Source organism: Bombus affinis, chromosome 7 (genome assembly GCF_024516045.1).
Source record: "Bombus affinis isolate iyBomAffi1 chromosome 7, iyBomAffi1.2, whole genome shotgun sequence".
Taxonomy (NCBI): domain Eukaryota; kingdom Metazoa; phylum Arthropoda; class Insecta; order Hymenoptera; family Apidae; genus Bombus; species Bombus affinis.
Window position 1 is genome coordinate 7731080 of NC_066350.1, and position 27026 is coordinate 7758105.

General features: G+C 30.2%; 6 protein-coding genes and 2 long non-coding RNA genes across 14 annotated transcripts; 3 read left to right on the plus strand and 5 right to left on the minus strand.

Moving 5' to 3' along the window:
• Positions 1 to 229: 229 nt before the first annotated feature.
• On the plus strand, positions 230 to 3015 carry LOC126918453 (D-beta-hydroxybutyrate dehydrogenase, mitochondrial). Its single transcript, XM_050726360.1, has 7 exons — positions 230 to 345; positions 815 to 1229; positions 1469 to 1552; positions 1637 to 1811; positions 1894 to 2015; positions 2102 to 2206; positions 2315 to 3015. Exons 2-7 carry the CDS (start codon positions 1014 to 1016, stop codon positions 2711 to 2713), a joined length of 1101 nt encoding a protein of 366 aa, XP_050582317.1. The 5' UTR covers positions 230 to 345; positions 815 to 1013; the 3' UTR covers positions 2714 to 3015.
• On the minus strand, positions 1235 to 2257 carry LOC126918458 (uncharacterized). The gene is made up of 2 exons (XR_007711340.1): positions 2112 to 2257; positions 1235 to 1959 (listed from the first exon to the last, which is right to left on the minus strand). It is a non-coding gene; the product is annotated as an uncharacterized LOC126918458 (long non-coding RNA).
• Positions 3016 to 3224: 209 nt separating the features above from the next.
• Positions 3225 to 7566, plus strand: LOC126918451 (SH2B adapter protein 1). Of its 2 annotated transcripts, XM_050726354.1 has the most exons (6): positions 3225 to 3499; positions 3653 to 4053; positions 4175 to 5055; positions 5132 to 5331; positions 5415 to 5666; positions 6781 to 7566. In XM_050726354.1, the coding sequence occupies exons 2-6, from the start codon at positions 3707 to 3709 to the stop codon at positions 6916 to 6918; spliced, it is 1818 nt and encodes a 605-aa protein (XP_050582311.1). In that variant the 5' UTR covers positions 3225 to 3499; positions 3653 to 3706; the 3' UTR covers positions 6919 to 7566. The 2 variants fall into 2 exon arrangements, with proteins under 2 accessions (XP_050582311.1, XP_050582312.1); XM_050726355.1 differs by having other exon boundaries at positions 3226 to 4053; positions 5415 to 5750; positions 6781 to 6816.
• LOC126918459 (uncharacterized) lies at positions 6542 to 6937 on the minus strand. The gene is made up of 2 exons (XR_007711341.1): positions 6789 to 6937; positions 6542 to 6660 (listed from the first exon to the last, which is right to left on the minus strand). It is a non-coding gene; the product is annotated as an uncharacterized LOC126918459 (long non-coding RNA).
• A 780-nt stretch (positions 7567 to 8346) lies between the features above and the next one.
• LOC126918457 (copper transport protein ATOX1 homolog) lies at positions 8347 to 9259 on the plus strand. Its single transcript, XM_050726366.1, has 3 exons — positions 8347 to 8669; positions 8750 to 8825; positions 9013 to 9259. The coding sequence occupies exons 1-3, from the start codon at positions 8658 to 8660 to the stop codon at positions 9141 to 9143; spliced, it is 219 nt and encodes a 72-aa protein (XP_050582323.1). The 5' UTR covers positions 8347 to 8657; the 3' UTR covers positions 9144 to 9259.
• A 272-nt stretch (positions 9260 to 9531) lies between these two features.
• On the minus strand, positions 9532 to 11826 carry LOC126918471 (POC1 centriolar protein homolog A-like). Of its 3 annotated transcripts, XM_050726392.1 has the most exons (7): positions 11579 to 11826; positions 11024 to 11375; positions 10724 to 10934; positions 10508 to 10591; positions 10392 to 10432; positions 10035 to 10313; positions 9532 to 9963 (listed from the first exon to the last, which is right to left on the minus strand). In XM_050726392.1, the coding sequence occupies exons 2-7, from the start codon at positions 11369 to 11371 to the stop codon at positions 9670 to 9672; spliced, it is 1257 nt and encodes a 418-aa protein (XP_050582349.1). In that variant the 5' UTR covers positions 11372 to 11375; positions 11579 to 11826; the 3' UTR covers positions 9532 to 9669. The 3 variants fall into 3 exon arrangements, with proteins under 3 accessions (XP_050582349.1, XP_050582347.1, XP_050582348.1); XM_050726390.1 differs by having other exon boundaries at positions 10392 to 10591; XM_050726391.1 differs by lacking the exon at positions 11579 to 11826 and having other exon boundaries at positions 10392 to 10591; positions 11024 to 11448.
• Positions 11827 to 11966: 140 nt separating this feature from the next.
• On the minus strand, positions 11967 to 16766 carry LOC126918464 (caprin homolog). The gene is made up of 6 exons (XM_050726380.1): positions 16599 to 16766; positions 15450 to 15668; positions 15021 to 15368; positions 14135 to 14905; positions 13758 to 14052; positions 11967 to 13685 (listed from the first exon to the last, which is right to left on the minus strand). The coding sequence occupies exons 1-6, from the start codon at positions 16710 to 16712 to the stop codon at positions 13447 to 13449; spliced, it is 1986 nt and encodes a 661-aa protein (XP_050582337.1). The 5' UTR covers positions 16713 to 16766; the 3' UTR covers positions 11967 to 13446.
• Positions 16767 to 17157: 391 nt separating this feature from the next.
• On the minus strand, positions 17158 to 26962 carry LOC126918461 (uncharacterized). 4 transcript variants are annotated; one of them, XM_050726370.1, is made up of 10 exons: positions 26327 to 26962; positions 22200 to 25817; positions 21686 to 22095; positions 21376 to 21402; positions 21142 to 21279; positions 20948 to 21069; positions 20756 to 20880; positions 20383 to 20666; positions 20093 to 20275; positions 17158 to 20005 (listed from the first exon to the last, which is right to left on the minus strand). In XM_050726370.1, the coding sequence occupies exons 2-10, from the start codon at positions 25567 to 25569 to the stop codon at positions 19754 to 19756; spliced, it is 4911 nt and encodes a 1636-aa protein (XP_050582327.1). In that variant the 5' UTR covers positions 25570 to 25817; positions 26327 to 26962; the 3' UTR covers positions 17158 to 19753. The 4 variants fall into 4 exon arrangements, with proteins under 4 accessions (XP_050582327.1, XP_050582326.1, XP_050582329.1 ...); XM_050726369.1 differs by having other exon boundaries at positions 21686 to 22098; XM_050726372.1 differs by lacking the exon at positions 21376 to 21402.
• Positions 26963 to 27026: the final 64 nt, after the last annotated feature.

Below are 27026 nucleotides of genomic sequence, written 5' to 3' on the forward strand. Positions count from 1 at the left end.
ACTGGATACATGCCGATGATTTGGGTGTAAATTTGTAAAGTTGGAAGATAAGTAAGAAAGGGCAGTGTTTTGGATTGCATTGGATTGTTGATTTTACAAGAACTTTTATTACGGTTATTAGCAATTCACATACACAGATATATAAAACTTGAAAGGCGTAAGATGAATTCCGCTTGAGTGACTGAACTGACCGTATGTCAACTCAACACTGGGTCAATGGTGCAACTACCCCTCCTATTTATATTCTCTGTAGACTACTGCGTATGGTATGTCCAAGAGACACCCACCATGGTATTCCCTCCCAACATGGCACCCACACAGAAATCAATAACCTACCCCACTCTGGTATTCATTTTTTTATTATCGCTAAATGAATTGTTTACATTACAACATCGTAATATTCTCATTAACAATGCAATGTAATATATTTCAATGAAAGAACATAAATCGATTTATTATTTATTTTTCATATTTATTTCTTTATTTTTATTTTATTCTTTATTATAAAATTATACATTTAAGGAGGAATTATTTTAAATGTATAAATGACTAGAAATTAATAAAGAAATAGTTTTCTTGAATAACATATTATTATTTATTTCGCATTAAAAATGAAATGTGATTTAAAGAAATATAAATTTTTTTATATATATTTATACACGTAAATAAATATGATATTTCTAAAAAGAAAAGCAGTATATCATGCATAAGAGTTATAAAAATATATGAAATATATAATTATGCAGATAAAATTTATTCCAAAATATATATAAAGTATTTGTATCTGATTCAACAGAATATAATTACATTTCAGATAAAATATGTAATTTTACTAGGATCTGTGACCCTAAGACACAGCACTGCAGTTAAATTTAGATCAATGAGACTAGATACTGCTTTAAGTTTAAAGTTAGAACAGAGTTAGCCCAGTTAGGGCTCTTAGTTGAGCCACAAGTCTCATCTGAATGTAATCAATTAAATTTCTTTAAAATATTATCGAAGTTAAACTAGAAATGCCTTTACCAAGTGCAAGCAAAGAACCAGATGATAGCCAAACATGGGAATTAGCAGAAAGATGTCTTCTTCCAATTGCATTCTCACATGCAATTGCAGTCATTTTAGCAACTATATTAAATACATTGAGTATATCACAAACATCTAGTTTTGTGCTTTTTCTCTTATTGTTGGTAATATCTATAGGATCTACACTATTTTATCATAACTTAAAGGTGAGTCATTAAAAACATGTGTTTATTAATCCATAAGATTACAAAGCATAAGTACAGACTATATATCGCTTATATTTCACACATTTAATATTATATTAATATTTACTTCTTAATTTTAATATAAGTACACGCGCGCGCGCGCGTGTGTGTGTGTGTGTGTGTGTGTGTGAGAGAGAGAAATTATATTCTACAATGTTAATATATAAGCATATAATGGTACAAAAATATATTTCCCACAGGTAACTGCCGCAGGAAAAGCAGTTCTTATTACAGGTTGTGATTCAAGAGTTGGATACACTTTAAGTAAACAATTAGATGAACTGGTAAGATAATTTCTATGTATTCTTGTTACGATCGTTATTATTCATTTCTAGTGTGTTCTATATATACAGAATTTATTTCTAAAGGGGTTTACAGTATTTGCTGGATTTAGTGCAAAAGTTGAGAATGAAGAGACAATGCAAAAATTAAAACAGGAAGCTTCTGGTAGATTACATATATTGCAATTAGACATTACTAGTGAGCATGATATTCATTCGACATTTCTTTATGTAAATGAAAACTTACCAGATGGTGCACCAGGTTCAAATTTATATTTTTTTATAGATATAAAAAAATTATTATTTATAATATATATTTGATAATCGTAAATATCTTACAATAGGTTTATGGGCATTAATACATGCTGCTGCTTGGGTGACATTAGGTGAATGCGAATGGGTGCCTCCTTCTGTATTAAAACGCAGTATAGATATTAATTTCATTGGTCTTGCTAGATTAACTCAGGTGATATTAATGTATTATTAACAATTATATATAGCAATAATTAATAAGCTAATCTCCATGAATAAAATAATAATTTTTATTTAAAGGTCTTTTTACCTTTGATTAGACGATCAAAAGGACGTGTTGTCATAGTTAGCAGTCTCTTAGCTCGTATTCCAAGTCCTGTCCGAGGCATTTATTGTGCAGTTAAGGTAGATCATTTTAAAAGTATCAATAATCTATATTTAAATATAACATCAGCAAAATATACATGTAACATATATTATATATGTGTGTGTATATGTGTGTATGTGTATTAGGCTGCAGTTGAAGCTTGGGGAGCTTGTCTTAGGTTAGAAATGAGAAGATGGGGAGTGGATGTAGTTATTGTTGAAACTAGTGAATATGTATCTGGAAATGCTTGGTTAAAAAATAATAGTGCCTTGCTGGAACAAGCTAGAGACATGTGGACTCAATTGGATCCTCAAACCCGTAAAGAATATGGTCAAGAATTATTCCAAAAAGAAATGTTGGCTCTTGAAAAATATACACAAGAGACAGATGTAGATTTAACACCAGTAACTAGAGCTTTGACAGATGGAGTAATGAAAACTTTTCCGATGAGAAGATACACACCAGTATCACGTAAAGAAAGAATACAAGCATTATGCAGTGATTATCTTCCAAAACCAGTTTATGATATATTGTATGTAAATTGAAAAAAATGTGAAAATCTACATGATCGAGGACAAAGAATGCAATATTCAAATTTAATAACCTTTGCCTAATAGTCAGTTGTTTATGACATGATACTGTAAAGGATAAAATTACTTACTAGTCACATTTTGTTACTTTATACAAACCCAAATAAATCTTCAACGTATACATTACTCTTTATTAAAATAAGAAATGGAAAGAAAAACGTCAATACCGTTTATTAAACTATGTGGTATATAAATTATAGCAAAATCTGTAATCAACGATGTAATTTTAAATAAAGAAATTTCCGTAAAGAACGAAATATAGAAACTTGAAATGTTATACAAAAATTATAATCAAGTAATCATTTTCCTTCTTTCCAGCACGCACTCTCTAGATCATTAAACTTATAACTCTTTATTAAACTGCCATCCTTGTCGACATTTTTGTAGCATAATTTTTCACATGTACTGCACTACACACAAGACAGATTGCGCTAGTAGTTTTAACGGTTCCATATTTCATAATGTCGGTAAAAATATTTCCGCGAAACAAAGATATTGTTACGCAAAATTTAAGAAAATCAAACATGAGAGTCAGATACCGGTTACACGAATAGAAAAAGAAAACCGAAAATGCACCGACGAATTATAATTTGTTAAAACAATTGTTATTCGTTTCACGGAAATTCACTGCGAAGGGAAAAGAAAAGAACGATAAAAAAGAAAGGTCAATTACTTGGAGGGAATAATATCTATTCATCTTTCCCTGAAGCAAGTGGATTCTGTTGTTGAATCACTGCACCGGTAATTACACTCAGAAAATAACAATATCCAGTAGTACATTGTCTTGTATTTGGTCTATACATACGAAGAAATTCGATATATGTATATATGTATGTATGCGCGTGTGCTTTCTATACATAGAGTACTGCAATTGTATTAAGAATTTTGCGGTAGTTGTATAGTGGCAGGGGGAGGTCTTTAGCCCCCTTGGTGAGGCACACGCCGGTAATGAGTGTTTATACCATAACTGCGGCGACACCAACAACGAGTACAATAATATCAACAACAACGGCAACGACGACGACAGCTGTAACAGTGACGACGACGGCTACGTCGACAACAACAACGGCACCGGCGGTTGCCGTGTCGCCTGAAGCTGCACCTGGTTGGATAGAATTTTGTGAGAGACACGCCCGCGCTTCGGCTTCTGATTTTGCTAAGGCCTTTTGTACCTATGTCAGTTTAAATTTACCAGAAAGTGCAAGATCGAATCTTTCCCACCGTGATTTTTTAAGAAAATTTGTCGAAAGCTTTTGTGAACACTTTGAAAGCGAATACCTACGTCGTACGATTAGGTATGCCATAATAAGATATGTTCTGTTTGCTTTTATAACTTTTTTTAAGTCTTTGAAATATGTACACTATTATGAAAATAATGTATAAAAATTTTATAAATCTTTTTAATTACTTCGCCAGATCACCATCTTTGTATGACACAAGGCATATAGCAAGTAATGATAGAGATGTTAATGTTGTAAGCCAAAACAACAATGCTCCTATTCGTATATCATCTCATGAAGAATTCAGTGATTACTCTGAACATGATGGAGATGCAATATCACCAAAGCCTGCACACAAACCATTTTTCCGCCGCTTATCCTTTAAAGGGCTTAAGAAGGGCAAAAGCTTCTTCCATAAGCAGCAAAGTGATGAAGTGGAGTTATCTCATAGTGAACATCGTAGAGATAAGCATTCAAAAGCTAAACTTTCGAAGATTGTGGTGGAATGTAGAAAAGAAGGCATTGTTAATTCCTTAATGGGAGAAAATATTGATGGAACTCAAAAATGGGAGAAATCTAGACTTGCCTTAATAAAAGCAATTGGTGGATATATGTTAGAATTTTATTCTCCTCCAAAAGCAGTAAAACCACGTAGTGGTGTCTTTTGTTCTGCAATAACTGAAGCCAGGGAAACAACTGCATTAGAAATGCCAGATCATGAAAATACCTTTGTATTAAAAACACAAAATATGGAATTTGTAATAGAAGCTCATGATTCAAATGATATGAGATCATGGTTAGCTACTATTAAATATTGTATGCGCACAGTACAACAAAATTCTGTTAATCCTAGTTCTGGAACAGATGTTACTGGAGATTCCTTAGGACATGGTTCATTAGCTATTGGTAGTGAAGGAGATAGATTAAGAACTAATTCTACAAGTAAAAGTTCCCGATCTACATCCCATGAACATGGAGATGAAATAGGTGGCAACCCTCCAGAAATACCTCCTAGACTACGTATAAGAAGTAATAGTAATCTGGAATTATGTTCATCACAACAGGATATTGAGCAAAGTATGATAAATTTATTTATAAGTACTTTTTAAGATCATATAGTTTGTAAGTTATAAATAATTCAATCTTGTTGTAGTGAATGCAAATGATGGTGAATTAGATTTATCTAGCAGTTTAAGAGAATATCCATGGTTTCATGGGACCCTCCCTAGATCAGATGCAGCACAGCTTGTTTTACATAGTGCTGCTAATGGTCATGGTGTATTTCTTGTTCGACAAAGTGAAACAAGAAAAGGAGAATTTGTATTAACTTTTAACTTTCAGGGCAGAGCAAAGGTAATATGTTATTTCCTTTAATTATATTATTTTAAATTTAATTATAGTTGTCTAAAATAATTCATTTTTCACCTTTACTGCAGCATTTGCGTATGACATTAAATGATCAGGGACATTGTCGTGTTCAGCATCTTTGTTTTCCTGCTATATATGATATGCTTGAACACTTTCGTCGGAATGCCATACCTCTTGAATCCGGTGGAACAGCAGATGTCACTCTCACAGAATTTGTTGTGGCGACTGATGCAACACGGTCAGGACATCATAATGCATCTGGAATAAATCAACAACAGTTACAAGAAAGGAGACCCCCAGCTGCTCCAGAGCCAAGAGAAGTAAGAGTCAGCAGTGGAAGTCTAACTCCTCTTGAGTGAACGCGAGTGGCTAACACCCACAGTCTGAAGTCTAATCTACAGACAGTGAGTAAATAAATAAAATGATGCACCTATTTTTCGTACAGCTGGTGATATATACCATACTAAATTGATATTTATATCATTATAAAGGTATCAATTTTTAATACTTCATGTAGGTCCATATTCGGATTATTTTATAAATATTTAATTATCACTGTATATAAATATACTTTTTTTTAGTATAAGTTATCATTTCTGTATACATGTATATACATACATACTGTATATTCTGTATACATATACACATACATACAGAAATGATAATTTATACTACATATGTAAATATATTTTCTTTCATTTGTTTTTTTTTTTTTTAAATCATGTTTTAAAATCAAGGATTTTCTATGAAAATATTTCTTCAATAATTCAATATATTTACTATTTCTTATGATTTATATGATTATAAAAAATGATATATGATTATTAAAATATGTTATGATATATGTTATGATTTATAAAAAAAATTGTTATCTGCAAAATGAATTTTGATGCAAGGTTTTCGTACTTACAATTTTATTATTTCAGTTAGAATAATTGCATTTTAAATTAATGTTACTGTTTTATTATTTATAATATCTTTTTATTAACTTCATGTCAAATGTATATATTACCAAACTTTCAATCCGAATGTGGAAATTTAATAGAATCGAATTAAATATATATATATATATATATGTATGTGTGCGTGTGTGTGTGCGCGCGCGTGTGTATGTATGTATGTATGTATGTGTGTATATATATATATGTAATTAGTATCGGAAACAATTCTCAAAATTGAAATACGTCTATAACTCTTAGTATTAAAGATTTTTATTAATATAAGAGACAATGGTGCTCAATAAATATGACCGTGGGACAAGGAGCTCGCTTTTATGTGTACAGTATTCTTAAAATTTCTGGTTCATCTTAATAGCTGAAAGGACGAATAATTAATTTATTACTATATAGAATTTCCTTACAAATCCAGAAAATTTAAGATAAAATATAACTTAATTAAATTAAACATAATAAATGTGTATATGTTAATATACAGGTACGCACATATGGTGGTTCTATAAGAACACGTACAGAATCACTGGAAAGACTGGAACAACAAAACAACGTTACAGAACAACAAAGTTCATCATCATCTAGTGGTAGAGCAATTCAAAATACTTATAGTTTTCTTTGACGATGGATTCATAATACTCTACCATCAGGCTACAACCCAGTTGGTCCTTTAGATTAAATAGTTTCCCCATCAACTTATCCTATAAAGCAAAATAATTTTAAGTTGAAGTTATTATTGTTATCATAAAGTGTTATACAAAAGTGTATTATTTCTCCTATGTAAACAATGTATTTTTTCAAATCAACTGCTTCCAACTTTTCCAATCTTGCAAGATGACGTTTTCAACAACTATATTTATTAACATGTTTTTACCCAATTTTGGGACATAATCTTCGAAATATAATTGTTTTATAAATCATTTTTAAAACAATGTATATAAATTATTTCAAAATTTCAATGAAATTTATAACAAGATTGTATCAGTTGTATTCTCTGCACGTTCAGATATATCAGCTCAAATTATCATACAAATCATAATAAACATTGTAAGTATTATAAAATATTTAAAATATCATAAAACTAAAAGACCACAGCCTTTGTCTTTACTTTATTAAAGTAATGAGGAAATATTTTGAAATTATAGAACACAGTCCATTATACCAATTAATTTACTTAAGTGTATGTACTTACATAAGAATATACATAAAAAAAACATGTAAATGTATATGAAAGTTAGTCTTGTTTTATATATAAAACTATTACGGACAATCTCTTTACTATGACTATCCTTTCTCCTACATGAATTGTAGAATATATTGTTAAATAATACTTATATATAGATCATACCAATAAAGTTTGATTTAAAGAAGTTCAGAAATTAGAGAGAGAGTCTATGTGTTATATATAAATAATTCAGTCATAATAATTAACTCAATAATTTAATCGCAACATTCAATCTAAATAAAATTAAAATGCATTATAACTTATATAATTATATGTTATTCTAAGATATATCACTATATTTTATGGTAAATGTTAATGTAAGAGAGTATTATTAAATTGATAAGCATATAAAAGTTAGTCATAATTATGACATAGAGCAATATTACTGAATGTGCAAAATTAAATTATAGATAAATGTATGATTATATTAATACTTATATTGATATTAAATATGAACTTTTAAGAAAGGGAGAGAAAGAGAGAAAAAGTATCTATCTTTAATAAAAACAATTCAATATTTAAAAAAATGGTGTACTTAATAAGATTACATTTAAAATTTGAGGTGATTGAACTGAATTTATTACTAGAATATGTATGTACGAAAATATATTAAATTTTCATAAACAAAAAAGCATAAAAATTAAATTATTTAATTATGATACATATTTTTAGTGCATTCTATTATTAAAGAAATTATGTTTCTTTTAAATTAGTAAACTTCTAGTTAAGTATTTTATGGTACTCCAGGTTTATCATCCGCAGATTAACCTTCTTATTTGAAAAATTGCAAAATATATCTATGTTCTGTCAATTAAATCACGTGTAATTCTTGTATAACGAAATATATTATTATTGAAATGAAAAAATTATTTTTTATTATGGTATTTAGTATTAGTCATATAGGTTAATAAAAATAACATCAGCCATTGTTATAAATACGTCATTGAATACAAGTAATTCTCTGAATACTTGTTAAACACCCAATAACTACTGCTATTATATTATCATTTTAAGTACTAGATAAGAGTTATTTCCGGTTCAATAAAAAAGGCTCGTTTTTGTCTGCGATACAGTACACAATTATACAATTGATATATCGTGCTAGGTTGATTTAACAAATACAAACGATTATCAGTATGGCATCTCAGGTAATGAAATTACTAATTTATAATAATTACATTTTTAATTTACAATTAATAGCATATTAGTTAAACAATACAAATTTAAGGTGCACGAATTTAATGTAGAAATGACATGTGAAGGATGTGCCACCGCTGTAACAAATGTACTTAATAAGAAGGAAGGTATGGTTTCAAGTTTACTATATATTTATATATTTTACTTAAATTTGGAAGTATTTTACTTTTTAATTTTTTTCTTACTAAACATATAATAATTAATTTAAATTGTATGACAAAGAATGTCAAATACGAAAAACATATGGAAATGTTATTGCATTAAACAATTGCTTGATTTAGAATTTATTTTTAGGTATTAACAATGTTCAAGTAGATCTACAAGGAAACAAGGTGTCTGTGACATCTGCACTTCCTTCTGATGAAATATTACGAGTTATTAAGAAAACTGGAAAGTCATGTCAATTTTTAGGAATAAAAAAATAATTGTATTATAGATTTAATGTTACTTTTTGTTATATTAAAATTTATATTTTCATTCTTCTACAAAATTATTGTATTGTATGTAGCTTTTTACATTAAAATCTCAAATTTTACAAAAAGGGTATACCTAAAATTCATTTTTATAACACTGTACTGATAAATCAATTTTAAAATTTGTATTATATTTTGAAATAATTAACCTTAAAAGATACATATTAAGTACAATTTAAATATATATCTTACAAATATTTACTATTCAATTATATAATTGAATAACTTCATAAATAAAATACCAAAAGTTGCTTTTTGTATGTAGCTTTTTACATTAAAATCTCAAATTTTACAAAAAGGGTATACCTAAAATTCATTTTTATAACACTGTACTGATAAATCAATTTTAAAATTTGTATTATATTTTGAAATAATTAACCTTAAAAGATACATATTAAGTACAATTTAAATATATATCTTACAAATATTTACTATTCAATTATATAATTGAATAACTTCATAAATAAAATACCAAAAGTTATTTTCTTAATTCTTCTTCTAGTATTGACAAACGTTGTTCTAAAATGGTAACAGCATCACTTAATGATTGTACTTGCTCATTAAGTGCATCTACTATTTTACTAGAACATGTACCAGGTGATTCTTTAGATAAGTGTGATATATTCACAATACGCCCTTCTTCAAAAGGTCTTTGATTTCTCATATTTATGACTTTATATTCTATATTGCCATCTAATACTCCAGTATCTGGTACTTCACAACGAAGTCTCCCATTTTTTAAATTTATAGTATCAAATTTCTCATGTAATGACTAAAACAATAAAATGTTTTAAGTTATAAAATATTATATGAATAGATTGTAAATTTCAAAATAATAGTTACTTCTACTTCTTCCTCTCCTCCAGATATATCATCATCTTTATGTGATTTTTCTTCCTTCATATTTGATTCTGATTCTTTAACAGGCGAAACTAAATGCCGAGACATTTTTCTAGCAACATCATCTTTATCAAAATTTGTTTTCCACATTAATAATTGATGATCTGTACCACCAGAGGCAAAATATTCTCCATTAGAAGAGAATGTTACTGATGTTACACCAGTACCATTTGCATGACCTTTAAGTGTATAAATTGGGCGACCCTCTAATAAATCTAAAACCTATTTTATAGTTTTTAATAAATGCAATATAAAAATATTACTAAATTAATTATTATTATAAAAAAGAATCCAATATACCTTCATTGTTGAATCATCAGATGCAGTTAATATGAAGTTTCCTTTTGGGTGAAATTTTATCATATTTACTGAACTTTTATGAGTTGCATAATGTTGATATAAAGAAGCAGTACGTACATCATATAATTTCACACAACCAATTATGTTTGCTGATCCAATAACAGAACCACTTGGGTGAAATTCCACATGTGTAGAATAAGCTAGTAAAGATGTTTGAGAACTTGTATTTAAACATTTTTAATAGAATATGATACATTTTTTAAACATGCATAGAAAGAAAGAAAGAAAATCTAATAGTTTCTAATAGCTTTTAATATAAATATAGGATATACCTTTTACATCATTAAAGGTTCTAATACATTGTCCACTCGTGACATCCCATAATTTTATTGTTTTATCATCACTACAAGAGACTATAAGTCTACCATCAGAAGAAAATCTAGCACATCTGACCCAGCTTGTGTGACATGTAAATGACATAAGAAATCTTCTTTGACATACTGTCCATAATTTAACACTTTTGTCATCTGATGCAGTAATTAACTATTTATAAAAACATACATATATGCATATAAATTTAAATATGTATTAAAGTAAGTTACCATTTCTATCATCATATAAAATATAAGTACCTTTTCACCATCTGGACTAAATTGTACTGATCTAACAGCTCCTGAATGTGCTTTAAAATCTAAGCATTGTCCTGTTATTTTAGGTACCCAAATTCTAACAGATCTATCTTTAGAAGCACTAGCTATGACTTCACCTGATGGTGCATAAGTGACATCAAAAACTACATCTTTATGCCCAAGGAATCTGCAAGCTCTCACAGACTCTTTCAAATTCCATAATATTATACTTTTGTCTGAACTACTTGATACTAATTGAGTAGTTTCAGGATGGAAACATAAGCTTGTGATAGTATTTTCATGGCCTTTAAAGTGTTTTTCTATCGTAGGATCGCAAGCAGTTCTGATCATCGTTCTAATACAATAAATAAATTGTGTAAAATTCTAATAAAATATTTTCACATAGTATTAGAAAAATTATTAATATCCTTAACCTAAATGCACTAATTAGTGTACATATAAAGTATTCAATACTATATATATTGTCTTGATAATAATACGTATATTTTAAATATAATTGATTCAATCTTAATGAATTAAAAAAAAAACAGTGACTACCTCTGTTTAATCACATTGATTATCGTTATAACCGTATTATAGTTGTTTCATAGATGAACTTGCATTTTGTTATATCCGCAATATATAAAATATGTATATACAATTCTATTATAAATATTGAGATATATTTTGCACAAACACTATATATCAACTTAAATGTAATATACCAAATATTACAAGATTTTAACCATGTTTAATTTGAAACGAATTTTCACTACGTTAATCAGTTAAAGTACTGTCACTCAGGCATTGAAAAGCGCGAAATTCAAATAGTTACTTCAATTACAATAACAGTACGTCCTAAAACAATATTATAAATATTCCATAATTTTATTTAAAGCAAAAAATAAAAAGAGAAAGCAACAAAGAGTACACACTGTTAATAAAATATGATTAATCAAATACTTTATTCGATTTTTTTATTTGAGAACAAGCTGAAGAATGAAACGATTCTCATGTTGACAATGAGTACGATAGGTAGGCTAGTTAGCAGGGTTGAATTAGATCTTTATTTGGAAGATACATAGGTATTCATAGGATAGTTGAACATAACTGTAGATGGAGGTGATTAAACACAAATATACAAACGAAATACAATACGGTACTCCTCATCACGTGTTTGGCGGTGTGAGCGTGGCTTTTGTCAATGGCGCACTTTTCAAATGCGCTTTCTTTGCCTCTAGTCAGTAATTGTACACTCAACTTACATGCTAAAGCTCCGCACTATCGCTTTTTTTATTTTTAAAAATAATCATATATATTTTGCGATAAAAAAATCAGGTAATGTTGCTTCATAAACTTGACATTGCACTGCAATCTCTTTTACTTGACCAGCTGCGTAGGCGACCGTATAGAATTTTGGAATCACACAGAAAAAATAGAAGAGGGAGCGACGTAATTAGTAGCAATCATGAAACACGTTTCATGAAAAACATTTTTATGTATTCATGTATTACGTTAATCTTTCATTTTCCCAACTACTAAATCTCGACAACTTTAACTTTCTAAATACTTCACAGATTCATAGACCGAAAATGGAATATGAAGTCAAGAAGATATATAGCACTAGAAGGCATTGCTCACTGTATCCTCTTTTTTCTGGTATCTTAAAAAATTCTCTAGAACGATGCGCCGCAAGACAAAGAGATGGTCGTGCAGTTCATCTATTTGTGTAATCATTTTAACGTTATTCGTTAAATACATCCTTGTGTCTGCGTGAAATGCTTGTATGAGTTCTCATTTTTTTTATATTTTTTATAATAAAATTATTTTTCTAATCTTTGTTGATCAGCTGTTGTTGCCCTGTGAAAACTGCCTTCTGTCACAACACAATAATACTTGCATGGTGGGTTCACGCTTCTAAATTTGGTTAATCTTTTCTTATATCACAATGTTACGTCTGTATAACTTTTTCATTAATGTTAATAGATCTTTCTTTTGATAATTGTGGATACCAAATTCAAATGCAAAATTTTTGTATTCAATGTCTCATTTAGGAAATATCCTAAGCCGCAAACAAATGTACCAAAATATCTTTTTCCCAAAATCAATCTTTCTTATCACATTAATTAAATGCAACATTTAAAAAATGTAAACTTATATAAGTATCAATATTTTTTCTTAATATTATTTACTTAATATGTATGAATATAATTAATTAATCATTTACAAGGTCTATCAAATAACGATCTGGAACGTTGAAATTGCTACTTTACATACTAAAATTCGTGTATACGATTCGGTGCATTATTTTTTCAAAGTATTTGTACGTATTAAGGATACGACTTAGGTTTTTTCATAAATAGACAATTGAATTATGATCTTACAACATTATTTGTTTCACTGTGTATTACTCTATCGCATTTTTATTACTGCTGCGTATGGGGTTTACCACGAGGCGCATAACCGCCACGATTCCCACCCCTTTGGCCGCGAAACTGTCCTCGACCACCTCTATCCATACCACGCTCACCTCGTGGACCTCCACCTCTTGATCCACCACCACCTCTTTTATAACCAGAATTATAACCGCTATTACCCTCGCTATTCCCCCAAGATCGTTGTTGATAACCATTTTGATAGTTGCTATCATTACGATAGTATGTTCCTAAGTACAAAATTATTATTTAATCAAATGTATTAAATTTTGTTATCTAATAATAATATTAATATTTTATACCTTGTCCTCCGCGTCCATTTTGTTGATAACCGCCCCTACCTCTTCCATTGTAACCATTAGAATTGCCTCTTCTTCCACCCCTACCTCTATACCCACTACGTTGTTGATCACCCCAAGTTTGCTGAGATGTTTGTTGTTGTGTCTGTTGTGAATCTTGAGCAGATTGTTGAGATTGATCTGCCTGATTCCAATCGTTACTTTCAGCCATCTGGCACCAATCAACAGATTCAGTAGGTTGTTCAATTTCTGATTCTGGTGCTGTTGTTGTTTCATCTTGATTTTCTTCAATTTTTTCCTGGAGAAGACTAGTATTTTAGTATTCTGATTATTATAAAATATGATGTTTTATTACTGGTAATATAATATTCGTAATATACTTCAGCAGGTTGTTGTTGGCTTTCTTGTTGATGCTCAAAATTCTGGTTTTGCGCTTGTTGTGTTATCTGTTGTGAAGGAGCTTGTTGTTGTGGTTGTTGTTGCTGCTGTTGCTGTTGTTGGGGTTGCTGTTGAAAATTGGTAGGATGCTGAGGACTGTACTGCATATTTGGTTGCTGGTGAGAGGGTGGCATTGGAATAGGTGGAGGTGGATTAGGATTAGCAAATCCAGGAATGTGGGACATATCCTGTGGTGGTTGATATATTACTGGTTGTGCTACTACCGGTGCATTTGCAAAGTTTTGATTTGTAAATGTTTGTGAAGGAATAGGTGCATTAACAGCAGCAGGAATGTGTGAAACAATCGGTGCTTGTGATGTAACATCTGGCGAATCAAGTTCGGATTCTTGCAAGAAAAAGAAATTTGGTGTGCCTATAACATCATTAATTCTAGGAGCTTGTGGTGGTTGCTGTTGAGTTTGTTGGGCTTGTTGTTGTGGTTGCGGTTGTGGAACAAATCCTGTTGCATTTGTGTAGTAAGATGTTTCAACTGGTGCAGCTGGATGTGGAATGGGTTGTGCAACTACAGGAATGGGGCCAGAAACTGGTGTAGTGCCAGAAACAACAGGGAGAGGAGCGACTTGTACTGGGAAGTTAGGAATTGGAATCATGGATTCAGGTGGAATGTGTCTGTCATTGGTATTATATTCTTCATTGACTTGATCTTGCACAGGTGTTTCAGATATTTGTGTTTCTGCAACTGCCTCTGTAACCTGTAAAGAATTTAATGAAATACTTTTTAATACATTTCTCATTTGTTTAATTATATTTTGTTTTACATAAATTAATCATTAAAATGTCAAAAATACATAAATATGCTTGACTTACTTCTTCTACTATAGCTTCAGTTTCATGAACTTGATCAAAATAGCCACACTGATTAATGGAAGTAATAATTTCCTTTAGTTTGTTGTAAGTTGTACCAACAACCTCTCTTTGTTTTCCATCAACAATGGCTACATAATGTTCTGCTACTTTCTGCACTTGTTGAAGGAATGTTGGTTCGCTTTCTTCTCTATGATGTTTCATCATAACTTCATTGTATAAGCTGTCCAAGTATTTTAAATCCTCTTCTGATAATTTTACAGCACCATTTTTTCCAGCAAGAAAATCTTCTCTAACAGATTCTGTACCCATGTTCATTAGTGCATCTTGTATAAGAAGAACTTCTCTCACCTGAGATAATTAATAAATATTGCAAACATTTAGTAGACTGATACAAGTTACTTATATTATAAAATCATACTTAAGTTATACCTTTGCAATATCTTGTTGCATTCTTTCAATAGCTTCCTTCCTTGCCAACTTTTTTTGCTGTTTAACTGCATCATGTGCAATTCCGACAATTTGCTTATACAGTTCCTTTGTAATATCCAATGTTTGTAACACCTCGTCATATTTGGCTACTGCTGTTTTCTGATCTGCATTTAGTTCCCTTCCATTCTTCTGCAGATCCCTATATGATTCTAATTTTCCCTAAATGTAACATATGCTATTAATTTTACTGTATTTCTAAAATATAGTAATATAAACAATAAAATTAATCATATATAATGGAAAATTATTATATGCACATAATACATATGTATATAATACAAACATATCATATACTAAGCATATCATATACTATTTAAAAAATATATAGAAGGGCACAGGCGCGCTCACACATAAATAAATAAAAGTAATTTAAACAAAAAATATCAATTTATTATTATTTTCCAGTGATATACATCATACATCATATTACATATGCCCTATATATACACGCGTGTGTGTGCGCATACATATACATAATTGAAAATAACGATAATATACATAAAAAAATGTTACGTGTAAATAATTGTTAACTTTAAATAAAAATTTACATATATATCTACTCTTTATGTAAAAAAGAAGCTAAATTTGGTTCATAATTTCTTATAGTGTTGTATGGTTCCAGAAAACTGATTCACGCAAGTACTATAAACGAGGGCAAATAAAGAATTTCTTATACATTAAAACGTAATGCATGTATTTGAATTTCATATTTAGATTTTTAACATTATATTAAACAAAAGATATCATTACACAATGTAATTTACCGGTAGCGGCTCGTAAGCGTGTCACGTAAAGTTTTGTGCACATCTTTAGAAGATACCGCCATGACACGAGGTTCACGATTGCAAATTTAGGTGTTCGATCGTAGGAAAAAAATTAATTTTGCTTTAATTCAACTTAAATGAAAAAGATTCAATACGAAAATGTAATAACAAGGGTTAATTCATCACAATATAATCATCAGATACCTATGAAATTTCAAGCGTGAGCACATGGCGTATCCAATCATGGCGGATTGCACCGTAAAAGCTATCAACTGACAGATAATTTTCTTGTCGTTATTTACGTATATATTATACAAGTACTTACCTTACGCTTTTCAAGATTCCGTATCTTATGCTCGATAACGATAATTGCTTGGCGTATAGGTTCTACGGTCTCCGTAGAGGCCTGTTTTTCTAGTTTAGGGTTGGCAGAAGGCATCCTTCACGGGCAACAAACGCGAACTGGAAATCAGAATAGTAACGGAGATGCGGGGAACGGGGAAAAAGAAGCGAACGTAAGCGCATGCTCATTTTGATCTTGTACTTAACCTCTATGTCAGTATTGTAACAATTTTTTTTAGAACCCTTTACATCAAAACTATGTAAATTATAAAACAATAGTATATATTTTGTCATTAATATTATAGTTCTACCAAAATAAAAAGTGTTTATTAAATTTTCTGTAATAATACTATCTGTATGTATATATTTTGTAATGACAATATATGAAACAATTAGCTAAATTTGTCATTTCATATTATAAAATACATTTTAAGCATTTATAAATATATACATATAAAATAAACAATTAAAAATAGAAATTTATAAAATCATGTATTCAATGAGCATTATATAATAGTAGAGGTAGACAGTTTAACAATATGTTGTGTAAAATTTGTCGTTTTATTGAAAAAGGATTAATAAAAACATAAATTACCCAAGTAATATTTCGCTATTTTTTTTATCATATCTTCATTTTTAAATCGTAGTAACAGAAATACTGTAACCTCATGATTAAGAGACTATGCTTGATCTTCATCATGATTTAGAAATTAATAAGTTTACAATTGAACAAATAAACATACACTTTTGTTTGAAAAAGAATACAATATAACAATATTAACTTCTACATTGTTGACAATAACATTTTACAGCTAGTGCTATATATTTTAACTTATAATTTTTTGTTACTTTCGTAGAAACAAATAACCGATAACGCTCTCATGCATTTTCAAGTGAAACGATTGAAATATTGTTAATTGCATAATTTAGACAATAAATAAATATATGTATATATAGCACTAGCTTCTTTATCGATATGAAATATTGCATGGCACATTTGCTAAAAAGAAAATATTTTGTAACTGTATACATTCCTTTATTATTATTGCGTCAATGACCAAATGCCCGCATTTTTAGGTTTCAAGTTAATAGTTTTCTGAAATAATTTATTATACAACTCGGTAACCCGACGACAATCATTAATACAATAATTTCAATTTATTGTAGCATATGAAAGATGTCTAAAACTCTATAGCTTTATCATAGCAGTCATCGCCCCCCTCTCTGTTCTTACCATCATATTTTTATAATTTACAAATATAATTTGATATATCGTCTTTGAAAAATACATCGCGCCACACACGCATATCACCACTCTCATATTTAGAGAATTTTTTTCTTAACAAGGCTAAGAACAGATCGAAAACTTAAGAATTAAGCAATAATAATAATAATCACTATAATAAAAATGAAACAATAATTATTTTAACATAATAATAATATAATTTGGAGTATAACATTTAATATACAGAAAAATTGTTAGCAATTATTACTTTATTCTTAATTTTCTATTAACTATTGATAGATATCTATAGAAGCGTCCTTAATGACAAAATATGTTTATATTTCAAAATTTTTGACAATATTCTAATAAAGTAAAGCTTGTTTTAATAGTTACATCATTAAATTTACGTAATTACTAAATGAAATAAAATTCTATCATAATTATTAGATTTTGAAAGATATATTAGAAACTTAGACGCTTCCAAATAAGAAAAACAAATTTTGATTCAATTTTATGTTTTTTATTAACAATTTGTTTACTTTTCATTGATTATTATGTAAGATTTGAAAAGGAAGATATGATGTAAACTCTGATTATAGGATAAGTAGTAAAAAATGTAATTTCGCTCATTAGATCAGAGATCTTAAAGCACTGATATTACCAGAATTTTTATGAAAATAGATACATTTTTTATGCAATATTCATTCATACTTCATACATAATATGCGCATGTTGCAAGTTACAAGATTATTCACAAAAATAAATGATCTAAAATGATGATAATATTTTGTTCATATTTCGTAAAATGAGAATGGAATTATTCTGTAAAAGTTATTTTAAGATGGAAGAATGGAAGAACTTAGAAACTTGGTACTGAATTATTAAGCTGTTACAGTGGAAGATATAATACATGTAGTTGATCAAATTTCCGTATCAACACATGATGAACTAAAAGTGCATAGGACGTATTCCTAATCTTCTTAAAACTATTTTTATATACAAATGTTCTACAAAATTCTAATGATTTCTATATGTAAAACAATGCACGTTTTCAAAATATTGCATTCGCCATGAAACATTTTATTAAGATAACGCTATTTTGGAACACTTCTGAATATTTTGAACGTATTTTATATGTGTAAATTTTGTAGTTACATGATCTGTTTATATACAAATTAACGTGCATATAAATATCCCTAAAATTTGTCAAATCATTAAAAAAAGATAGATGTAAGCTACTTTATAAAGAAAATTCACAATGAATTTAGAAGTTACAATTACAGGAACAAACAGTATAACAGTTTCTGCACTTTGCAGAAAACAGACCTTCATAAGTATAGAGAGTGTGATGTATGTAAATATATTACAGAAGGTCGTGATGTTTTATATATCATATCTTATCACTTTTTACTTTAAAATCATTTGTCTTTCATATTTCTTCTTCAGATCTTAATGTAATTCTTCAGACCTTGTTATTACATAAGATTATCACGATACAAATGCTAGAACTAAATGTCTATGCACACAAACATTCGTAAATCTCTATTATCATGCTATTACAATGGCAAAGTTCGGGCTCACTTCTAATTCTTACGCGGGGATGAATATTTTACATATGTCTGATGTTTATACCACTATGAAGGTGCAAGTCACCTTTTTACTTACCTCGTCGTTCACTACTATTTATCACTATAACTGCAATTTCTTGATTACACATTAATATCTATCTTCACCATCCGTCACAGCGTATTGTATTAACCCAATTTAAATATTTACCATCCAAATACAATACTTAATTGTTTGGTCTCAAGACTGGTATTAACTTCATGTCCATTAAATTGATATACCACTAAATGTTTAATGGTCTTCAGGTATTGTATAAAATGAAACCAATATCGATTATTGTAGCACCACTAAGATGGTATACTGCTCATTTGCACATTGCAAGACACTGTTTCAGAATTCCTTTCGGTTTTTTGTGTAGGCACCTGTGAATCCGAAATATTAGCAGTCATTCCAGATGATTGCGTTGTTGAAACACTTTCATTTGTTTCCTCTGCACTATTCACTGTGGAAGATATTGTTGATCTTGAACTTGACTTTATTTTTGCTTGATGTTCTAAATTATCTATTTCTGCCCAGATTGTCCTAACTTCCTTAAATAACTGAAAAAAGATCATATTGTTTTAATTATTATAATTAACCTTCAAGCAATATAAAGTTTTTCAACAAAATATTTACTATTTACTTACTTGATTTAACCATGTTTCATCTGCTAATAATTCGTTTAATATTATTGTGGTATCTTTAAGAGGATCTTCTACTCGTTTATCTGCAACCCTTCTTGCACATTCCAAAAACGTCAAATACTTTTGATGTGCTACTTTATTGTATAGAGCTACCTTTGCTTGACATACTCGACATAATAAAAAATCCTAAGAATTAAATGATTAGCGAATTATAGCAATAAACTTTCAAGTATTAGTTAAGTATAACAGTATTTATTAAAAGATGAACAATGAAGGAAAAATAATTTAAATACCTTTTCTTGAGGTATCCTTGGATCAGGCGGAGAACCTTCCAATGTAGTTGCATTATATGGTTGACCATACAATAGAACTCTAGCATGAATCTTATGTTGTTGGCACCCAGCGCACGACTTTCCTTTATATTCAGTAAATGGTAAATCTTTAAGAACATTAAGACATGGCCAAGTTGATATTGCATTTATCACATTTGAACGCCATTTTGTTGTAGACAGAAACCGCTGTTTCCTTTCTTCTGTTACTTCATCAACAGTCTTAACGTTTGATAAGAAATAATCATCTGCTCGGATTAAAAGCAATTAAATAAAAACTGTGTATGTGAAATTATACACATAATAATATTATTTTAATATTGAATAGAAATTATACCTTGTTCTTGAAATATTTCAGTAAGAAAATTAGAATCTAAAGCTTGTGAAATCAATGTCTGAACATACACTTCAAAGTTATCTTGATATTTTTCAGTGTCCTTCATAGATTTGTCAATGCATTCACTAAAAAGAAAAGAGTGGTAATTTCTTTGTTTATGTATTTCTCAAATATTAATGAAAAAGAACTTACTTATCATCAATAATCATTTCATCTCTCAAGAACTCTACTACAGTTTCCGTTTTGCCTTGTTGCCAAAATTTTACTGGAACTTGTTGATATATATGCCGATTTTGCGGTGCCCAACCCGAGTACTAAAACATAATTGACATGTATACATTAATAGGAAAGAAACGAACATTCTTCAAAAGTTTATTATGTATTACCGTAGATATGTTTCGATATAAAGTCTTGCCATTAGATTTAAATGGCTCATATTTTTGCAGCAACGTTTTGCCATCTATTCTCCAAAGTGGAGGATATTCTTCATCTAAATCTGCCTTGATTACGACAAATTCTCCTGACTGAAAAACATATGATAGAATGACAAAAAATTAAATATTTAAAACATTTCATTAAAATTTACTGTTCTTGTTTTATAAAATCATATAAAAAGTTACCACGTCATCTAGTTCATCCTCAAAATGCTGCATGCAATATAAGAATATATTACAAATATAATTTACGTTACATATATATATATATATATATATATACAGATTATATATATATATATATATATATAATACAGATTATAAATATATATACATATATATATATATATATACAATACAGATTATAAATATTCATCATATATATATATATATATATATGATGAATATTTATAATCTGTATTGTTCGGTTCTATTCGGTATTATTCGGTATACATGAATCAAAATTATATAATAATAAAATCATTATATTATATACCTTAAATGGCGAAATATCAATATCTTCATCACTGATACACGCTAAAAGCTTTTCGTCTATTTTACAAGACAATTTTCCAGTAACATTAGAAGTTTTGGATGGTGTTTCATGTTTTTTCCTACTAGACTTCTTTGAAATAACAATATCACTGGAAAAATAATCATCTTCTTCCAGAACTTTTCTACTTTTTTTAGTAATAACAGGTCTCCCACGTTTTTTCTTTTTTTCTTCCTCATCTCCAACTAATCTTACAGCAGGCGTCCAAGCAGGATCAGAATCAGAATCACCTTGTTCTTCATCATTATCGAAATAATCTATACCCTGTTGTCGATCTAAAAATTGTTTTACCGAGGTTTTTTCCTTCGCCTTTCTTTTAGATGTTTCACGCCTCGGAGGTAAAAGTAAAGGATCTACTACAAATATATATACATATATATATATAATTATTCAATTACGAAATATGTCTTGATCTGAAAAAGGAAAGAAAAAAGATATATATATATATACATATTACCTTCTTCATGCTTTTTGGAAATTTTGCCACTTGTGGTAATTGCTGCTGCTTCTGCTGCTGCAGCAGCTGCTGCAGCTCTTCTTTTTCTATCTGTTGGTCCTCCAGGTTTAATTGGTCTCCCTTTTTTAGATTTACCTTCTGGCTTCATAGTTACTATTTCTGTTACATTGGAAGTATTCGTATTTGATACTTTTTTATCTGATTTTTTAGGCGGAAATAGAAAATCGTCATCACTAGTAAAACCATCATCACTTGAATCAAAATTCTGCTTCTTCCGTTCTTTGGGTAAAGGAAAATAACGTGGATCATTAGTATAATCAATTACTGGTGTTTCTTTAGGTGGAGGTGGTTTTTCTGATTGCATCTTTACTGTTTCTTCATTTGTTGAACCTTCTATTGATCTAGTAGGTTCTACAGGAATATAAGGTTTTGACCTGCTCCAAGTTGCTTTCCTACCACCACGTATTGCAGGTGGAGGAGAAGGTTCTCTTTCCCCTTGTAAAAATTTCAAATAACTTGTCATAAATCCTGAATTAGGATCTTTATTAGATTGTTTAAAATCTTTATTTAAGATATTCATGGTTTGAATTGGTTGCTGATTTTGTTGTAAAAAACCTAGTTCTTCTTCAATGTTAGGAACAATTACTTTAGGTTGATCATCTCTAATATCTTGATTAAAATTAGTATTTTGATTTGCTGTGTTTTCACCAAAACCAATAGGAGTAATCTCAACAGAAGACTGAAACTCGTGTGAATGATGATGGCTTGGTGGAATATGAAAAGCAGGGAAATATGGAATAGGAGGTGGAGCATGATGATGAGATACCATCAAAGATTGATGTTGATGTGCTGGAGTACCAACAAAATTGTTTGAATGATGCAAAGTTGATTGTGAACTGAAAGCACCTGTTGCACCAGGAAACATTTTAGCAGGAGGTGGAGGCAAATTCCATCTTTCAAAATCAAAATAACCATTTTGTTGTTGTTGATTTGTATTATGATGTGCAGGTGGTGGTATCCTACTTAGGTATTCTGTCATTGTTGTTGTTCCACTTATTTCATTTGAAGAATTATGTCCACTTTTTTCTAAACTCTTTCTTTTCTTATTTGTAGTATCTACTTTGCGTCGTTCTTCTGCTTGCTTTTGTTGTTCGGTTGGAGTAACAGATACAGTAGTTTGTTGTTGTTGTTGTACTTGACAAGAACCTTGTTGTAATGTCTGCAAATTCTTTACAATACTCATAGGATCTCCCCTACAACTACTTAAATCTTGTAAAGTTACTTGATTGGAGTCAAAGTATGATTGTTGTCTATCAGAAACATTTAACACTCGTTGTACTTGATGTTGAACTGGCAAGCTTTGAGGATTTACTTCAGAATTTCCACCAGTATATAGAGTTACGGAAAATTTTCTATGACTATTTGCTTGTCGATTATCGTTTTCCCAACAAATTTGTTTTTGGGCTTGTGAAAAATCTTGTTGCTGTCTATCATAATTTTTGCTATCTGTGTTATAATTAGTTTTATTTTCAGCAGTACCTAAAGCCCTTGTGATAACTGATGAATAAACAACCTGACCTTGAGATGCCGGCCGTGGAACAGTAACATCTAATGGTGATGGTGGGGTAACTTGTTGAACAGTTCCTTTATATGGTGGTCCACTTGAACATTGATTTCCATTTTCTGTATGTTGTTGTAAAGGTGAAGGAGAAGATATAGTAGCCATTGGACTATTATACATAGGATAAGCAGGGCTTGGGACATGTCCCAATGGACTTGCTTGCGAATGCGCTTGCAATGGACTTGGCCTTCTTGGTACAACAACACTACAATCAGGTCCATTTTGTGTTGAATTGTTAGACGAATAAGCAGAATCAGTGGAAGTTGCAGATTTTGATCTTCCTGAGTGATGATACTCAGGATCAGTTGTAGATCCTGTTAGATAATGTCTATATGAAGTTTGCTGCTGCTGCTGTTGTTGTTGGCTTAAAACATGAAATTGCTGTTGTTGTGATTGTTGAGAATGAGTCTGTAAGTTGCTATTTGATTGAGTTCTTTGATTATTGTTGAGTTTTCCACTAGTGTTTGTACAATTTGTATTATTCCCAGCAGTATAATTCAAACCACGTGAATCCATGATGGAAAAGCTGATAGGAGATGATTGAGTATTATCATGAGATGTTTGTTCGTTTCGTCTATGTTCACTGCTGTGTGTATTTAATTCTGGATAGATTTTTGTCTGTGCTTTAGTTTGTATGTTCTGTTGAGATGTAGAAGTTGCTTTATTTGGAGGTGAAGCAAAATTTCGTGTGGACTGTTTATCTTGAATTTGTGAAGACACAGATCTGACAGATGTATTTAAAAATATAGTCGTTGATGCAACTGACCTAGCAGGTGGTTGAGGAATTCTGTACTCTTTATTGGTTGCATTATTTGTAGTTGAAACAATGCATGATTGTTGATGTTGAAGAGTAGGTTGCACTTTCCCATTTGGAGTTTGATTTCCATTTCCAGTGGAATAATTATTTGCTAATGTTTCGGAACTAAATGTAGTAGGTACTGATTGAAAGAAATTTTGATTGCTGTTTGTTTGTGATGTAGATACTACTGATTTCACATTTACTGCTGGTGATTGAGGCCTTACATTTACTGCTTTTTTATTATCTGGGAAATTAGATGATTTAAAATCTGCAGCAGGAACAGAAGATGTAGATAATTGAGAATTTAAATTATTTATAGTTTGTGTTGTAGCAAATTGAGAATTAAACGTATTTTCATAAACACCACTAGCTGGCTTTGTGGTAGATGGTCCTGGAGATGAAGGAACAACACTTTCATGAGGCAAAATACCAAATGGACTAGGTAATTGTGTATTGTTCTGATGAGTCCAAGCCAATGTAGATGTTGTAGGTGACGTTGCTGCACCCTGGTGTTCAAAAAACGTTGGTTGATGTGCTGAACTATAATTTTCTCTTAATACAGGAATATCAGATTCTGTTGTAGTATTTTGTTTTGTTACTGACACTTGTGCCTGAGCAAGAGCTTGTCTATGTTGAGTAACATAATGTGCTTGTTTAGGATTAGGATGATGAAACAATGGTGTAAAAACATCATATCCCACAGGGGGTGGAGACAAAAACCCCCCTGGGTTAAATGAAGATGGCTGACCCGCCAGAGTTGCTGTTGTATGAGCAGCTTGTAAAAGTAATTGTGACGTTGTTGTTGAAGGAGCTGCTTGAGTAGCAGCTGTTGCTAAATGATGAGATACAAAGTCACTGCTTGTGCTTGAAGTTGTTGGTTGAAATGTACTGGTAGCACTACTTGCAGTAAGACGATTATATGATGCATACCATGGACGAACGGGATCCATTACCCAAGCTTGGCACGGTAGTGCCTAGCCTGCTTGGTCCACGTACAGCAGGCCTTTGTATGTAGAAATGTTACACATATAGTTACTGACATTCATAACACAACTCTTTGTTAAATCTTTTGTACGTCTATTCCTTGTATATAGATAGAAAAAAACTACTTAAAACTTTTTCACTGTATATATAGTCTATATATCTTTATCCAATAATTAGGACTGACAATATGATATAATAGTTCCTCCATCTTTTTCTGAAAAAATACACAGTCTTTATATACAATTTAATCAAACATAAAATAAGTATTATATAGAATAAATTATAAATATTTTACTTATTTTTTTATTTTTGCTTATTTATATATATAATGCATTTTGTATCATATAAAATACTTAAACATTTGATTTTTTATTTAAAATACTAATATGACATTGTTGTAATTAGCAATTAGGCTTTGTGACTAGTAAAAGATTTTGTGACAGGAAGAATAATACCATTTGCACAAGTATTATTAATACAGTGAAGAAAATTTTATAAAAATATTTAAAAAGATATTTAATATGCAATTGTATAATACACCATCTCAACGTCATTTAGTACATAAATTGTCAAGTGATACATCACAACAATGGATATATAACCAATTTCTTTATCACAATCCTCACTTGTTCGTTTAGAGTATTGCAATTAAATAAATACATAAATTAACCAATTGAAATTACAATAACACATAATTATATTTTTAACAAAAAAAATACTCACTTTTTCGTAAAATCCTCGTTGCATCGCACAACACAATGTGTGCTACTAAGGATAACAAGAGAAACAGATACGAACTTTAATGCATTGCACAAGTTTCACCGTTTGTAAACCGTAGAAACAGTGGTCTAAAAAGAAACTAACAACAAATGTGCGCCGCTTTTGAAGAATCAGAAAGAACTCAATGTAGCGTCTTTTCATGTCCTATTGTACTAAGGTCCTTAAATGTTTTATATGTATACTCATATAATCGCTTTTCATTCATCAGGGGTAATGAAATCGCCACGTTTTTTATTAAAAGTGAATGCTGAAACGATGATTTTACCTTTAATAATAAATAGCCATATGTCTTAGCTATCAATTACATTTGCCGGTGTATAAGATAGTATAACGTCTTGCCGAATAACACAATAAATATGGCTACACAAACTTGGCCAATGCACGACACTCGATCGGCTGGCGCTGTGATTGCGCTCACATGATTTGACCATTCGAAGAAAAGTGTACATTCCGGATACACCCTAGACTCGGTACTCGCACATACACCGTGGCGAGTTAATTTTGCATAGGCTCATTTATCGCGGGGAATGAACAATATTACCCCGTAGTGCCCATTACAGGCCGCCATTTTGAACGAAATCAACAATAAACTGCGCCATCTACCGTCTAAGGATTAGAGAAAGGGATTAACAGGCGGGATTTT

Bases quoted from the DNA above. Each gene is read 5' to 3' on its own strand.
- LOC126918453 (XM_050726360.1), top strand. From the start codon at position 1,014: ATGCCTTTACCAAGTGCAAGCAAAGAACCAGATGATAGCCAAACATGG. The intron at 1,553-1,636 runs GTAAGATAATTT...TTATTTCTAAAG, and splicing joins GTAAACAATTAGATGAACTG to GGGTTTACAGTATTTGCTGG. The intron at 2,016-2,101 runs GTGATATTAATG...TTTTATTTAAAG, and splicing joins GTCTTGCTAGATTAACTCAG to GTCTTTTTACCTTTGATTAG.
- LOC126918451 (XM_050726354.1), top strand. From the start codon at position 3,707: ATGAGTGTTTATACCATAACTGCGGCGACACCAACAACGAGTACAATA. The intron at 4,054-4,174 runs GTATGCCATAAT...TTACTTCGCCAG, and splicing joins TACCTACGTCGTACGATTAG to ATCACCATCTTTGTATGACA. The intron at 5,056-5,131 runs GTATGATAAATT...ATCTTGTTGTAG, and splicing joins ACAACAGGATATTGAGCAAA to TGAATGCAAATGATGGTGAA.
- LOC126918457 (XM_050726366.1), top strand. The intron at 8,826-9,012 runs GTATGGTTTCAA...ATTTATTTTTAG, and splicing joins TGTACTTAATAAGAAGGAAG to GTATTAACAATGTTCAAGTA.
- LOC126918471 (XM_050726390.1), bottom strand. From the start codon at position 11,371: ATGATCAGAACTGCTTGCGATCCTACGATAGAAAAACACTTTAAAGGC. The intron at 10,935-11,023 runs GTACTTATATTT...TTTTATAAATAG, and splicing joins TTAGTCCAGATGGTGAAAAG to TTAATTACTGCATCAGATGA. The intron at 10,314-10,391 runs GTATATTGGATT...ACTATAAAATAG, and splicing joins CTGATGATTCAACAATGAAG to GTTTTAGATTTATTAGAGGG.
- LOC126918464 (XM_050726380.1), bottom strand. From the start codon at position 16,712: ATGCCTTCTGCCAACCCTAAACTAGAAAAACAGGCCTCTACGGAGACC. The intron at 15,669-16,598 runs GTAAGTACTTGT...TGTTACATTTAG, and splicing joins GGAATCTTGAAAAGCGTAAG to GGAAAATTAGAATCATATAG. The intron at 14,906-15,020 runs GTAAGTCAAGCA...AATTCTTTACAG, and splicing joins CTGAAGCTATAGTAGAAGAA to GTTACAGAGGCAGTTGCAGA.
- LOC126918461 (XM_050726369.1), bottom strand. From the start codon at position 25,569: ATGGATCCCGTTCGTCCATGGTATGCATCATATAATCGTCTTACTGCA. The intron at 21,070-21,141 runs GTAATACATAAT...ATTATGTTTTAG, and splicing joins TATATCGAAACATATCTACG to TACTCGGGTTGGGCACCGCA. The intron at 20,276-20,382 runs GTATTTAAATTA...TTTAATTCTTAG, and splicing joins CAAGGATACCTCAAGAAAAG to GATTTTTTATTATGTCGAGT.